General features: G+C 41.1%; 1 protein-coding gene across 46 annotated transcripts in view; it reads right to left on the bottom strand.

Moving 5' to 3' along the window:
- Positions 1 to 2,806: 2,806 nt before the first annotated feature.
- SEMA6D (semaphorin 6D) overlaps positions 2,807 to 15,674 on the bottom strand; it is a 571,496-nt gene continuing 558,628 nt past the window's right edge. For 6 of the 46 annotated variants that reach the window (XM_023618075.2, XM_070271456.1, XM_023618059.2 and 3 more), the window contains 13 exons: positions 15,424 to 15,514; positions 14,863 to 14,982; positions 14,083 to 14,171; positions 13,138 to 13,355; positions 12,897 to 13,028; positions 12,440 to 12,595; positions 12,177 to 12,350; positions 11,254 to 11,394; positions 11,082 to 11,159; positions 10,567 to 10,667; positions 10,153 to 10,209; positions 8,494 to 8,661; positions 2,807 to 6,481 (listed from right to left, as the gene is read on the bottom strand). In XM_023618075.2, coding sequence (XP_023473843.1) covers positions 5,193 to 6,481; positions 8,494 to 8,661; positions 10,153 to 10,209; positions 10,567 to 10,667; positions 11,082 to 11,159; positions 11,254 to 11,394; positions 12,177 to 12,350; positions 12,440 to 12,595; positions 12,897 to 13,028; positions 13,138 to 13,355; positions 14,083 to 14,171; positions 14,863 to 14,982; positions 15,424 to 15,514 — 2,814 coding nt within the window. In that variant the 3' untranslated portion in view covers positions 2,807 to 5,192. The remainder of the gene's footprint in view (positions 6,482 to 8,493; positions 8,662 to 10,152; positions 10,210 to 10,566; positions 10,668 to 11,081; positions 11,160 to 11,253; positions 11,395 to 12,176; positions 12,351 to 12,439; positions 12,596 to 12,896; positions 13,029 to 13,137; positions 13,356 to 14,082; positions 14,172 to 14,862; positions 14,983 to 15,423; positions 15,515 to 15,674) is intronic. The other 40 variants (XM_070271551.1, XM_023618105.2, XM_070271543.1 and 37 more) reach the window with 11 other exon arrangements.

The raw sequence follows: 15,674 nt of genomic DNA on the forward strand, positions 1-15,674 counted from the left end.
AGTACCTGTACCAATATAGTGGCACTGGCTGCATTTCAAGTGCTCAGAAGCTATATATGCTAGTGGCTACCATATTGGACAGCATGGATATAGAACATCTCCACCCGCACGGAAAGTTCCACTGGACATGTCTGCTTGACACTGACAAATCTTCTCTCTCACAACTTGTCTAACTGGCCTCAAGTCAATCTTTACAGTAGCATCAGGTGGTCCAACTCACACAAAGGAAGAATGGTCCCAAGTAACAGTGCATGTGTAACAAATGCCACATTTTCATACTTCCCTTCACCCAAACGCAGCATTAAGAGGCTGAGATAAACCAAAGAGCATGTTACAAAGAGATTTATCAACCAGTATTCAACATCTAATTTTGAAAAGAATTGTATTATGGGACAAGGTCTGGAAATATTCTATTTTCCTTTATATGTGACTTCCAGTTGATTCATGGTCTGAATGTCCAAGATTTGACTGCTCCCCATCCCCTCACCTCCCAATTCCTCTGTGAATTAAGGATTGATTTTATTACAGGCCCATTTCCTCCTTGTTTATGGTATCACGTCTACTTAATAAAGAATGCAACACTGGTAGAGATTTAAGTCTTTGGCATGCTATATATGCAAAAAGGGTAAACTTCAACTATAGACCCAAGCTAAATGGCTTAAAGTGTGTTGTTTATCATGACTTAATTTATTGCTAATCTCACATATATCTCACATCTAAAAGGGAGCAGGCTTCACACACCATAAGAAGCCTATAAATCAGGCTATTGAAAAAGTAATATTTAAGCATATCATTCATAAAATAGGTAATGGAATTATAGAGTTGACAGATACTATAGAAGTGTCACAGAAATGGATGTTGAAGCATCTCTTCAAAAATGAGAAAAATGAAGTTGAGAGCGGTGTGTTACCATAAAGTTACTTGTTGAGTGGCAGAGTCGGGATTAGAACCCACCTCCCACACCTGGACCCAAGGCTACTGTGAACACCTTGTTCTTTGCCTTCCTCTGATGAGAAGGATGAAGGAGATGAGCTGAAGGGGAGGGGAGGGGAGGGGAGAAAGTTGACTTCTTTCAGATGGCAGGAAGGTGAGTCTTCCTAGTACCTGGCCAGCACCTAGGCCATGCAAGGCCTACTACCTTACATAGGAGATGCCCTTTTTTCTTAGCCTGTACCAGCATCTCAGGTGTTTCACATAGTTTCAAAATGGCCATTTCCCAGAGTAACCTAAATGCCAATCAATGGGATTTCTGGAACCAGAGTACAGGTGGTCTGTCCTGGTTAATTCATTTTCTTTGTGCCTCTACAAGGGCCTCCTCATGACAAGCTTCAAGTTCTCTAATCCCACTTTTTTCAAATGGGGTCTAAGTATTTATCTTGAGGATTCATAGACTTGGTTTTATGGGTCTGTAAATCCCCCCAAAAGGAAAATGAGATTCAACTGTTAGTCTGTACCATTCATTAAATTATCCAAGATGTCCATGATCAAAAAAGGCTATGATCTGCTATAAAGGGAGAAGGAAAAGAAAATCACTGAACCCAGGAAAACTGGTATAATGGCTATAAAATATAATAAACCAATCTAATAGAAACAGACAATGTAAATGGCAGAGAATGCAATGCTCAAGAAGCCCAGGAAGAAACAAGGTCGAAGATAAATTTCCCTTAGTTGTCTTTTCCATCATATATTTGTCCAAACCCTAAGAATTACAAATTGACTTCTGCAAGTCAGTAAGATGGGAGACAACTTCCACACTCTTCTCCAGCAGTGCAAGGAGGTTCAGGCTGACACAGACTTCCATGAATGGTGGGGCAGGGTTCATAATGCCAAAGTCAGGCTCCGTGACTGCTGGCACTGCCTTCCTGCCTGCACAGCTGTCGTGGTGGTAGCTGTAAAAAGGGGCAAATTGGCCTTCTACTCATCTTTTTCTCTTATGAAAGGATTTCTGCAAACTCTTTCTCATATCTATAAACTAGAGGATGCCATGATAGGAATGAAAAAGGACCCCTGATACCACTGAACTAACATTGAAAGGCAGCGCCCCTAACTAGATGACAACATGAAAGAGAACAAGGCCCAAGACAGGGATATGGCGACTTCCGCTTCTGCAGAGATGCCGTGTGGCTCTCGTCCACGGAGGAGATGCAAGTGGGCTTCGGCCAGGAGCAGCCCCTAGAACCAAGAGCACAGGGATGGCTACAAATGTTCCTACTGTCTATCCCAGAAGTGGCGTGAACCCTTAACATCCACAAGAGGCAATGACATAAGCCACCATCTCATTCCATGCTAAGGGAAGAACCAACAGGAATCGTAATTTTACCTTCCATTTCAATATTTGGGGAAGATATCTCTTAATATATTCTATTCAATTAAAACAATGGAATTGAAAAATACCCTATACCAAATGGCAAGAAATGTTCACAGGAACTTGGTTTGCCAGCTATAATTTCAGACTAAAATGATATTAAAATATTCATGAAGGAACACAAATCATGAATTGTAAAAATGTCTGTTGAACTAGATATGTGGACAAGATGAGCCACTGTACATTTGCGGGAAGCATTTGACTATTGATGCAGTACGGTTCATCTGGTTTTCTGAATCATTTCTCAGTTCTTCAGGGGCTCGGCCCATCACTATCAGCCTTGCAAGAAGAGAATGGTGGTGTACCAGACCGACTAGCAAATATTCCAGATAAGAATATTTTGGTACATTTTAACAGAAACTCTTCCCGGTGTTGACTGACTTAAAAATATTTTTAAAACATGATATGTTATAAACTTCTTCAATATCAAGGGGCAGGATATAATGATTTGTATATTTTATTTTGACTTTACATGCGGTGTTAAAAACCCAAAGTACATATTATTTACACATCCACAATACAAGTTTACAAGATCTCTATACATGTTAAAGTACTCTATAAAACAGTATAGAGCCACTTCACTTGAGGGTTACTTTTTATGCCGTACCATTAAAAAAGATACAATCTGTGTTTACCTTTGCACAAATGGATAAAGCATTTAAAAATTAAATTAACAGGATAGAGACTACATTTTATGTTAGAAATTTCAACATAAATACTGATAGGAACTCACATTACAAACTACAAGGCAGCACAATGTTACAAAATGTTATCCGGGTTCACATAGAGTTACTGTTCCGCGTTCCGCACGCCGGGATTAATATTGGTAAGGTGAATTCAAACACGTTTGTCGGCGGTGAACTGAGTACTGTTTATCGTTGGTTGGTTTAATTTATTATTAATCTGTAATATTTTAGTTGCAAAGCTGAAGTGTTTCAAGAACAGAAGTTCTAGCTTTTGAGCTTCCAGAGATCTCAGGGAATCACGTTCTTTATAAAACAATATTCTCAAAGGAAAAGAGTAACAGTATCAGTATTCTACATTCTCTATAAAAATGCTCTGGTCTTCTGCACCCCATCCTCCCCCAAGTAATATATATCATCAGCGTTGTCACAAGAAATCAGTTGAACTTATTTGTCTGACTAAGTCAGGAGTATTCCTCTGCCTTGATACTTTCTAGATTAGGTTCAATAAACCATGGTGTGGTGTGCAGCATATTAACTGAAACAGTCGTTGGGTTTGCACATCATCAACTGTAAGAGGCTTTTGCAAAACTACGAATAAATGACTCTATATGATTTCCACAGGTGTCACCTTGCCCGGGAAACCTCATTTGACTTCACATTATCACTGTTTCATCCTTAGGAAAGCAGGAGTGGAATGTTTACCATGGCAAAGGGTGTAATGCTGCTATTTGGGTGGATTGTTTTACGATTAATTGTTCTAGGTTGGTTTTATGAGTTTTTAAAAGTCTTTTCAGGTGCTGGTTGAAAAACATTTACAACTGGCACTCAGTAAATGATGTGCTATACTGAAAACACTTGACATATTTTAGTACTTCTATCATTCTCATGAATAAGGCACAAAATGCACAGATTCAGGTAAACGCACATGTAATATTTACAGTATATTGTCATTACCTGCATGACTTAGGAGAGAATTCTCACAAAACACGACATAGACAACATGATTGCACCACTGTTAGGCTTTCAAAGACTGTTTCTGTTAAGCCAATTACAATTCCTTCCACGTCTCCTTCTTTTGTCTTCTGTCTTATTTCATTTTTTTATCTTGGGGGTAGGAGGAGTTAAAGGAGAAAGTAAACACAATCAAAAGAAAACCTTATTAATGTGTCCAAGGTTAAATAGAGTGATTCAGGCTTGGATTCACAGTGGACAGGTAAATTTTACTACCGAATACTGGTGGATTAATCAAAGATACCTCTTAACATCTCGATCTCCTGAAGCTGGCAAGACTGTAATAGAAGTTTTAATGAATAGCAGCACAAAATTACTTAGAACTTTTACATTCTGGCATTGGGTACCACGTAAGTCAAGTTAATCATTCTGACAGTCAAATCAGCCTCGATTTTCTTTCTTTCTCAAAGCTGAACCCAATGGACTGCTGTAGGAAGAAGTTATGGTCTCTTGTTCAGTCATGCTCAATGTAAACAACTCCATAGCACAAGAAGATGCAATGGGCACCTAAACAGATCCTAGTGGGTACAGAACACACACGCACGCACCCACGCACACGTGCACACACACACACAACACAGTTCATTGGTGGCGTGAAAAAAATGCCACACATGAAAAAAATGCTACAGTTTGGGTCAAAGACTGAAGTTTTAGCAAATTGTTTGGTAATCTACAAGTTCATTTCTTTGAGACATTACCATTGTTTTTTGACATTTGTGCAAGAGGCAAGGTGAATGCATACATATTAAAATGTTCACATTTAATGGGAAGACCACACATAATGGCAGTCTAAGTTGAACCCATTTTCAAGTATTTGCTCACAGATTATTCTGAGTACTGTATCAGCTCTTTAAACTGGTAAGGTAGCCCCTTGGAGCTACACATCACTTTAGCTTCAAACAAAAGAAATGGAATGACCAGCACCTTCCTTTGTTTCAGACAAGTACACAGAAGCCTTGCTGCAGTAGCTACATGTGGCAAGTTCTGTTGCCAAAGTTAGAAAGAGTTTCTTTGGCCACTTGGTTCTCTTAAAATACAAGCGAGTCTCTTGTCTTAAGGTACCCTTACAACATCATCCTCTCAACAACAAGGACAGGATAAAGCCACATGGGGAATAGCACACTTGAGGCCTAGTAAGTGTATTTGTTCAGTGGTCTGACAGATGTGGTTTGAGGAACAAATGAAGGCTTTGGTGGCACATCAGGTTTTAAAGACGGTGTCCTCTTTAGTCCCGTCCTAGGAAGGGTGCCATTACTGGTGTAGCTGCTCTGTCTGGAGAGAGAAGGCTGCAGATGAACACTCACTGGTGTTCCCTGAATGTAGTCCACCTTCGCCCCTGTTGGGGTGGGCATGTACCCTCCACGGTTCATACTAGGCTGTCTAGATAACAAAACACCATTTGGTGAATTTAAGTTTTTAGGCATAGCGGATATGGAGTGCCTCTGGGAGGAATTTTTGTGATATCCCCGTTGTCTTTCCAGAGAAGTCATTGGGACTCCAGGAGTGGTGGGGACGTCCACTCGCTTGGTTGGGCTATTTCTGGGGAGAGTTGAAGGAGGAGAGTATAGTGATGCCTCCCGGTTAGGGACCTTGGGTGGGACCTCTGACATAGGTCCCATAGGATCCAGCATGAGGGTCTGGTGGGCCATTTGGATATCTCCCATGATGGCTTTGGGGTTACTATTTGGGTCATTTAGATGCTTCAGGAGATCATTGAGGGTGTTTCTGGAATCGACAGAACGCCGGTGATCTCTTTTACTGGATGATTTTGTAAGAGAGTGGTCAATGTTTTGTAGCTTCTTCTCAGCTTTGTGAGCATTGGAGTTTGAGAAAGATGTGTTGTAGTCATGGGTAGCATTAGGAAGAACAATGGCACTGGGGATATGCCCATGACTTAATGGGGAATGTGGTGGAGGACTAGAGGGAAAAAACTGGGGAGTTTCTTTCCTTGAAGCTCCATGGCCGTGAGCCTTGTCTGAGTGGCTCTTCATGGCCTGCAGAGTCTTCTGGTGAAGCACAGGTGTAGACTCAGGTGTGGGGAGAGCAGCCAGCTCAGGAGGTTGGCCTCGATGGTCCATTACCATGGATTTAGTATCTCCATTGGGTGGCAGCTCTTTCCTACTGGTCAGCAGGTTACTATACAATTTGGGAGAATCGATATTCTGCTGATATTCCTTGACCGGGCTGTCAAAGAGACCATTCAGTTTGGCAAAACTGCCACTGGAATCTGTGCACGACTGGGCAGATTCTGCATCTTTATGGATCTTTCTGTTTTTCCGAACAAACATGTCACGATAGCAGTATACTGCCACACCTGCAATGAATGCACCCAAAACAAAAGCGGCAAAGACACAGGTGATGAGGACATTCATGTGGACCATCTGGTTGGACTCTCCAGACTGGACTTCCCATCGTACACCTGCAATAGATGCACAGGAAAAGTCTGAGTGAGGTACTTCTTTGAGACAATATAAGCCAGCACTACCTGAACATGGTCCATATGCTTAGCTTGGAGGGTCAGGTAGACTCTAAAATTCCAGATATAGATTTTTCTTTAATCACAATAGGACCCCCAGAGACATATATGATTGCTGCAAATGCCAGGATAACTCTAATCTTTCATTGATCTGTGTCTGTCTGTCTTCTATTCTCCAATCCCTCTTAAATAGCTGAATATTTGAATAGTCAACTATTTGAAATTTTAAGAGTTTCTATCTGAAAATTAGAGTTAGAAAGTGTATATTTTCTAAATGGCCAACTTTAAACTCATGAAATGCTTTGTCTCATGATTTTTTCCTAATTCATAAATTGGGATTAAAGGACAGCTGCTGGGATTAGGGAAATGTATGAATTGGCATAAATATATATTATGCTAAAATAATTATGCTAATACAATTATGCTATCTTAACTAGAATAAAAACACATAATTTGTTCACAAATTAAAAGCATCTGCTTGGTCACTGTTAGCTACGAATATAGACTTTCATGTTTGCTTTGATTTTTTTATTTTCATTCCATCTTGGGGTGAAGCACTCTTGAATTGCCTCCTATGAAAGAAATCCAGACAGTCTAAGGAAATATACTATGTATTAGTTAAGTAATGTCATCCCATTATCTTGAGATATTTAAGAAATATTTAAATTAGACTAGAAGAAGAGCAAATTAGTTTGTAATTATTGGGATTTTTAATGCAACCACAGACATCTAACAGTCAATCAAAGAAATGTTAGTTTCAGAGGTATCCAAGTCTGTTACATGCTATAAACACAGCTATCCCAGAATAAGGTAAGTCAGAGTGATTTTAAAGATTCTGTTGCTTTAGATTAGTACTAAGGCCTTTGAACATTAGTCGTTTTTAATCAGTGTTTGGGGTTATGGAATTCAGTGGCATCATGAAAGACAAAGAAAGAAAGGTAGAAAGAAATGGTATTACTAAAAAAAAAAACAAAGCAGAAAGAGTGATTATAAAACTGTTTACCATGAAAACATATAAAACCAAAATCAACAGATGTAAACCATAAATGACAATGCTCTGCAATAAAAACTGATTGGAAACCTGATACCATAGTTTCGACAGTGCTAAAGAATAGATTTTTCCAGAGTAACATATCTAATAAGCTAACTCACCAGGTAGCAGTTTTATAACTGCTTCTCTAATGGGCTGAAAATGACAGTTATGGACAAACATGCTGTTATGTTTTATTGCTTGTGGCATTCACACAACTTAGCACCCCACATCTCCTTTCATATTGCACATGGAATTGCAACTCAACAAAAGTCTGTGAAAGCCTCCTAGACAAAACGTCTGATATCAGGATATTTGCAGTTAATGAGTTTGGTTTTTCTGGTGAAGAGGATTGACTCTGAGCTAACATCTGTTGCCCATCTTCCTTTTTTTTTTTTCTTTTTTGCTTGAGGAAGATTAGCCCTGAGCTAACATCTGTGCCAATCTTCCTCTGTTTTGTATGTGGGATGCTGCCACAGCATGGCTTGACGAGAGGTGTAGGCCTGCACTTGGGATCCAAATTAGCGGAGCAGGACAGCCGAAGCAGAGTGTGCCAGACTTCACCATCACGCCATGGGGCCGGCCCCTGAGTTTTACTTTTTGATGTTGCTGGGGTGACCCTGGAAATTCTCTGATACTGAGCAGACTCTCAGCTTTTTCAGATAGAAACCAACACAGATTAGATTGTCTGAGTGGCTGTTTCACCAACCCTTTCTTTAACAGGGTTTCTACCACTTCCATCTGTTAAGGAATGCACTCCACATAACCACAGAAAATCGAAGTGACTGCAGCCGGCGGAGGCGGTAACAACAGCAGCAGGTCTGTTTCTGTTCACCTGCGGAGCACCCTAAGTCCATATGCTCCTCAGCGATAGTAGGAATCAGGTTTCCACTCAGTGAGAGATGAATTCCCTGGTGGGCCTTACCCTTTGGGATACCTGATAAAGGATCAGTAAAATCAGAAGTGTTTGGGTCATCTTGAACTACAAATTTCCGGGAGCTCGTCAGTTTAGGTCTCCAGGTATCAATCACTTTAGGTGTAATTTCTGGGATACTTGCCATTGTGGTAACAGAAGATGAAGATACCTCCATGTCTGTGGTGGCAAACAGATTTTTATTAACGTGGGTAGTGTCAGCAGATTTTTCTGACTGGTCTGTTGCATTTTTAAGTCAAGTTTAAGTAAATTTTATGAGAAAGCCTGTTCTAGGATTTCATAAAAACACATCCGAGGAGACTACACCAAATCCCTTTCTCGTGAGGGAAAACTAAAAACTAAAAACTAACAGTAAAGACATATGAAGCAGACTTCAAAATTAAAGATACTCAAAACACTGCTGCCAAAGCCCCCGTGATAATTAATGACACTCGTGGAAAAGGTAATACAAACCCCAAAGATGAAATGCTATTTTCTCATCCTTTTGTGAGACAACATCATTTCGTTTCTTTTTGTGTATATTTTTAAAGGCATTTTCATAGATGGTTGGAAACTGTACATCCTTCCCTGGGGAACCTACAGGGTAACTTGCTGGGAAAACACCTGGGTAAGTCCGTGTGAACACTTGATTTTGGACTTGATCAAGCAGGTTGTCAGGCTTCCTCACGGACCTCCCGTCCGTCAGTAGATTACTGACTGCAGTGAGGGCCCGGCGTCCGTGGTGAAGCACTGAGGCAAGGACGAACCTCGCCCGTGCCTTCCAAAATGCCTGGGGAGTTTCTTCCAGAGAGTTAGCAGCAACTCATGCAAAAGAAATGGCATTTACAAGCTGAATAAAGATGCTCTGATACAGAAGATCTGCCATCCTTTTCTCCCCCCTGAGGAAAGAAACTGCTGGTGAGTTTTAGAAGCAGCAGTAGCTGGGGGGGGACTAACTTAGCCTCTTAGCTTGTCTATGACTGATTTCCACCAAGGAGATTTTCCCTCAAGATGTAAGCATATGATTTTAGGTTAAAACTCCAGAGACCCCAATTCAGACTGGTGCAACGGTCACAGACGAAGACTCCAAGACAGATACAGACAGAGGGGTATGGAGAGTCATTGAACAACTTAATACATCAGAACCAGCTTCATTCAATGGAAGCCCTTTGTGCACCACTGAGACCACAGCATTCAAAGATTCCCGGGATTACCGCAAACCATTCAAAAAAGATCTCCAAAGTTTATAAATACACATTTTGGGGAAATGTGTATTTGTTGACTAGGTCTTAGGAAAGGTGAGGAGAGAAGGGGAAAATAATGAAATTCTGCCATCCATTAAATATAGATGGCCAGAGGGAACATTCACGATGCACAGGGGTGAGAGAGAAGAAAGCTTGGGTGACGTGCGTGCAGCTGGAATGCAGCCTATGTTAATCCGTTTGATTTTTCTTAAAGGATGTGCCTCGGTCAATGATGGACTGTTAACATGCTACACAGGGGTGAAGTGCTGAGTCAGAAAAAGTCTTTGGGTGCCATCGGTGGGATTATGAGTCGAAGCGGAAAAATGAAGGGCTGCCAAACTGCGCAAAAGGAGGGGAGAAGGGGCTGAAAATGCTGAACTGAAGGAAAGAAAAGGTCGTTAATTCAAAAAAATTAAAAAAAACTAACCAGATGTTGGACCGCCAAATATTTTGTAATCTGGTGTAGTTGAAGTAGGCAAAATTTCTAAAAGAATTAAAGGAACAAGTAATCAGTAAAAAGTAACCAAAAGAAAGCAAAAATTTATGAATTCCAATTAACTAAAAAAGTCCAAAGAAAAGACTATAAATTAAAAGATTAACCTCCTGGTTAGACTACCTTTCTCTAGCTTTCCTACAAAATTGTAAATGGTGAAGGAAAAAACAAAAGTAAGATTCTTCTCTACCGTATCCCCATGACCAAACAGCTCAGCTTTTGCGAAGTTTAAGTTAAATGCTAGGTGGTATGTGTCCTGAGTCATTAAAAGGCTGATTGTAAAATAATGTTCACGTGCAAATGTGGTCAAAAAGAAGTGCCAGGAAGGAAGGGAAGCCTGGGTCTTACCATGGCAGTCCCCTAGATGGGCCGTGTAACCATATTCTGTGTCCTGTTCATATCCTCCAACGCTGTGGTTATGGAAAGCAAAGAAGTCTTCGGTTAACAGCCTTCATAGGAACACAAGTGACAACCAGAGCAGAATCAAGAACACAGATCGATTAGTAAGAATAGGCAGAGAGAAAAGATGGACATTTCAACCTAGCTGGCTAAAATGAGTATTCTATTAAACATTTGGTAAGTAGAATGTTTAAGAGAGAAGAAAAGAATTGATTTTCCTCTTCATCTGTTTCCCTTAAGTATTATACCAACTACAACCTCCCTTTCCTCTAATATCTCCAGATTTTCTTTCTTTTACTTCTTCCACACCAAAAAAAAAAAAAAAAGAAAGAAAGAAAAAGAAAGAAAAAAAAAGGAAAAGTAGTGTTGTTGGAAGTTTTCTAAGATTTCTAGCTTTAGAGACCCTGGAGAAGATAGAAGCAGATTTGGAGAAGATCTTGGCGAATGTGACAAAGTATACTTACAGCATCCCTGGGGTCACTCTGCCACAGATGCCCTGGCTTAACCAGCCACAGTACGGGTCCCGAGATGCAATACAAGATCTGCAGAAAACCAAACAGAACGTAACTTGGATTTTCTCGTCATCAAAGATCTTGATGCTGCAAGACCCAGGTAAGTAAAAAAACATCAGCTTACTTTTTACATGATCCATAACGCTCACAGCGACTGAGGGGGATGCGAATAACGCAGCTGGAGAATGCCACATATAAAGCATGATGATCTTTATCCAACTGTAATGAGATGACCTTTCTGTCCTCCTCATTCTCAGCATTACACCTATAGCGCGGGATACATTTCAAAGCCATGTGTTTAGTAAGACAAAAGCTACATGAACTGTACAAGGCAAGTGGGGTTTGGTTTTTGCAATTACTGAGAGCTGGGGAGGTCTTAAGGAATATTCTCCGTAGGAAACCAGGCAAGTACATAGTTTGGCAAGTAATAATTATGTGCTGCTTCTTCTACTGCTCTGCATGGTTGGTTAAACTTCAGGTTGGACAAAGGGTTTTTTTAAGGTTATTTTCCTGTTCTCATGGTTGAAGGGAATTGCATTCATGAAGACCATGTTAGACTATAGGGAAGAAAAAGGATGTTTTAATGCATTTAAATCTTCCTGTGCTAGATGTTTCCGCATCTCTCCTTAGTTGCTTTGCTCCATTTCTCTTGCCTATTTCTCATTTGTTTCAATAGTCCAGAAAATCTTTTATATCAGTGGTTAGAAGAATTGTATTCTGTTTGTGTGTATGCGTGTGTGCTTGCAACCAACTGTCAGATGCACCTGCAAGGTAAGAAGGGTGGTGCTAAAATGTTCTCATTTTCCACAGGTAAAAACCAAAGGCTGAATTATTTTTAAACTTACCAAATGCCCACCCTCCAATCCTAGTGGACTCAGGAAAACAACAAACCCAGGATGTATTTTGGTGAGCAAAAAAAAAACCAACCCAAAAGACTAATATGCCAAACCATTGCTAATTTACAAGGCTGGAAGGAAATGACTAGACGAAACACACGCCGGAAATTTCTGAGCAGTGCTGAGGAGTGTGCTCATAAAATATACCTACTTTGCATGGTTGTATGCTTCAATCTCTTCCAGTAACACGCTGTCATTCAAAGAGAAAGGACTGGTCTTTGCCAAAACTTTAAGTACCACGCCAGCTTCTGAGCCAACAAAGATGACTGTGTAGTTCTGGTAGGGTCCAGCAGAATGGTCGACAGCGATGGCCGTCAGTCTGTACCTGCCAGAGGAGGTGGGCCAGGTCAGAAGGGGAGGCCAACGGGAAGAGAGGTTGCTGAATGGGAGTGGGTGCTGTTTCTGCACACTTACCTGATCCGAGTCTTTGTGAACCAGGGCTCGTCGGCAATGGGTGGGACGGCGGAGTCCATCAGGGGGTGGGACTTGATGAAGGACAGGGTTTCATCCGGGAAATCGATGGAGGTTTTATATGCTTCAGCGAGGCCATGCTTTGCACAACACCCAGGCCTGAAAGGAAAGGTGGTTTTTTCCCCTTATAAATTCTATCTAAGGAATAAATGTCCATTCTGAAAGAAGAGGTCAAGAGAGAAAGGAGTGAGCAAAACCCGGGGGAGCAATGCTATTTCCCTGGATCCTGTGGGCTCTCCCCACTCCCACTCACAGGCTTATGTTTACTGACTTCCTGTCTGCAGCGGTGCACAGGCCCCTCCTGGCATGGGAAGCTGGCCCAGCTGCTAGCTGAGGATGCTGCTCCAGTGACCACAGGGTTTTGTTAAAGACAAAAACCCTTTTTGTCTCATTTCTTTACCTTGGCTTTGGTACTTTGTCTTCAGGGACTGCCGTCCACACAGAATCCGGAGTTTTCTGTTCTTTAAACCGTCCTTTGAATACTTTTTCAATGTCATCCATGCTAAATGCACAGACTGCAGAACCAGGAATGCTGAAAAAGGGGAAAACCATCAGGAAAATCAACAGGCGACTATGGGCCACTCTCGGTTCCCACAAGCTGGCACAGAGCATCTTTGGAAGGGCCGGGGATCTGTTCTCACCTGTTGAGCTGGGTGGTGAACACCCCCACCACAGTGGGGATGCCATTGATTTGTATTATGTCTGTAATGGACTGCAGGACATCAAAGTAGAAAAACGAATCTCCGGGGACAGAACAGTTAAGTCGAGCCTTCAGAAATGAAGTCCAGTGTTTCTCCAGGACCCGCTGGGAGCCACCCATGTCATTTTTACATATGCGGGCCACACGGGAATATACAGCCTGCCCAAGGGACAAAGCAAATCACAAAGCTCAAACTAGGGTTATGAGCACGGAGGAGGAATGGAAAGCGAAAGCTGCTATTTAAGGGAGGGACAGAAATTGCTAAGGATAGATCTGGTTCAAAAGAATCTAGCGGCCTTCTCTCTAGAGGTAAGAACGTAAACTAGATTTACCTGTGAGGAAAAAGGGTCATTTGCCTGTTCTGCCAAACAAGCGCCCCAAGAAGTGAGCTATCAAGCTGCCTGGCTGAATGGAAACCATTCCTGCCCTTTATCTTCCCACTTTGCTTCTCATATGGTTAATGAAATCTGCCATCCTCAAACTTGGCATAGAAGGGTAGCAATACTTTACAATTATATGGGCTTTTACTCAACATTGAACAGGGACCCACACTTGCCATCTTGCCTTTTGATGCTGAGAAAGAAAAAACTATCAATAGATTTCTAAAGAGTTAAAGAAGCATCCATAGCTCAAGGGTGCCTGGAGAGCACTCTCTGCAGTGACAGAAAAAGATGAAACTTCCCAAGGCCCAAGGCTGCCGTTCCCACTCCGGCCATTGTTCAGGTGTTTTCCAGCAATTATTCTCATGATGAGCAACTCACCTCTCTGCACTTGGCCCTAAATGCATCGAGTGCCAGAAACCATGTAAAGACCATAACTGTCAAATTCCCTAGGCTCAATTCCATGCAGTACAAGTCCACAATACAAGTCAAGCGCATGTACTTGCCTTGCCCAAATTATTGTGCTCTACAGCAATTTCTCGAAAGAAGAAATAGACATAGTTTCCATATTCTATGGCATGAAGAAAGTGTGGCTCTGAAAGAAAAATGAAAAACAAACTGGTTCCCAAAGGATAATTCAAATTAGCATAAGACCTCAACAACTAGGCATGACTGACAGACGTGGCACAGCTACATCCAGCCAATGAGAACTCTGATATGAGTTTGAGGAGTCCCAATATGGGTATGTTGAAGCTTCAGGGAACCCAGAGTCTTTAATGTCAGCTAATGGACTGTAAAAAGCCTACAGGGAACTGAACTACAGCAAAGGTCTTTGTTTCAACAGATTTATTCATTAACCTATTTAACTAGGGAAGAAAACCTCTTAATGTTGAGAATAAAAAATCTTGATTTCTAGACTCCAAAGAACAAAACGACTCTGCAGATATGAACTAATTGATTTTCACTGTTAACTTTCCAGGATGGGTAGATGGGAGTGAGCAAGGACTATGATGTGCACTTAGAGTTAAGCAAATTTGCACACAGACATGGGCTCTCTGTTTTTGAGGCCACCTAGGATAAAATCCTGGATGGATCTACTTTCCTGACATGGCTACTGGTCTCTTCATTCCCCATCAGTGCTCCTGTTCACAACCAAAGCAGCTTGTACTTGCTCTAAATAAACAATATAAGGTCATGCTCTGAACCTCCTGAGGCCCATGGCTCCTGTTCGTACTAGGCCATCCCACGACCCTTGGCAATCCCACAACACAGCTCTTCAATGGTACCTTTTATCCATTTGGAATCATATTTTATTGTACGAAGGGCAGATCCATCGCCCATGCTTCGATAAATAACAGCATCACTGGCCAGGAAGTCAGCCACTGTGGCAGAATACAGCTTCCCATCTGAAACCGAAGTTATAATTTGGGTAAAATAACGGTAATTATCCTGTAGTGTGTTCTCCTGTACAGTGTGTTATATCCTCTGGAGTGCTTTCATCTATGTTATCACTAAATATACAAATAAATCTAAACCTGATACTCATAATCAATCTATGACAGGTTGGCCCATGGTATTACCTAATTTTACAGATGAGGGAGCTAAGCATCAAAAAGTGAAGCAACTTAATCAGGGTCACTGGCATAGTTAATAACAGAGCCAAGTGTCAGAATACTTATGCTCATTTTCAATTCCTCTTTTTTGGAAATTTGTTCATAGCTTTCAGTCTTTGAAATACCTATATCAAGGTTGCTATCCTAGTTATGAGCTTTTTTTCCTTCTTTTAATTTCCTTCTGCACCTTCAATGTCATTAATCACTTATATTCATTACACCAAAGGAGCTTACCAGCAAAAAGGGCAACATTGGTTTGTCTGGCATCAAATGGGCATCTTGCCAGGCCACTAATTTCTTCCCCATCATACTCTAAGGTATTCAACTACAAAAGAAAAATAAATAGCTGGTGTCACATCTGTTCAATGTACCTGTTTGAAGGCAATACTGCTTTATTTGTACTGAAATTCTATTTGAAGAATTCTGTCTTTATTCTTCCATAGCATTAGATATAAAACAAATTACTGGGTTATAGTGGAAAAGAT

The sequence above is a fragment of the Equus caballus genome, chromosome 1 (genome assembly GCF_041296265.1).
Source record: "Equus caballus isolate H_3958 breed thoroughbred chromosome 1, TB-T2T, whole genome shotgun sequence".
In the NCBI taxonomy this organism is placed as follows: domain Eukaryota; kingdom Metazoa; phylum Chordata; class Mammalia; order Perissodactyla; family Equidae; genus Equus; species Equus caballus.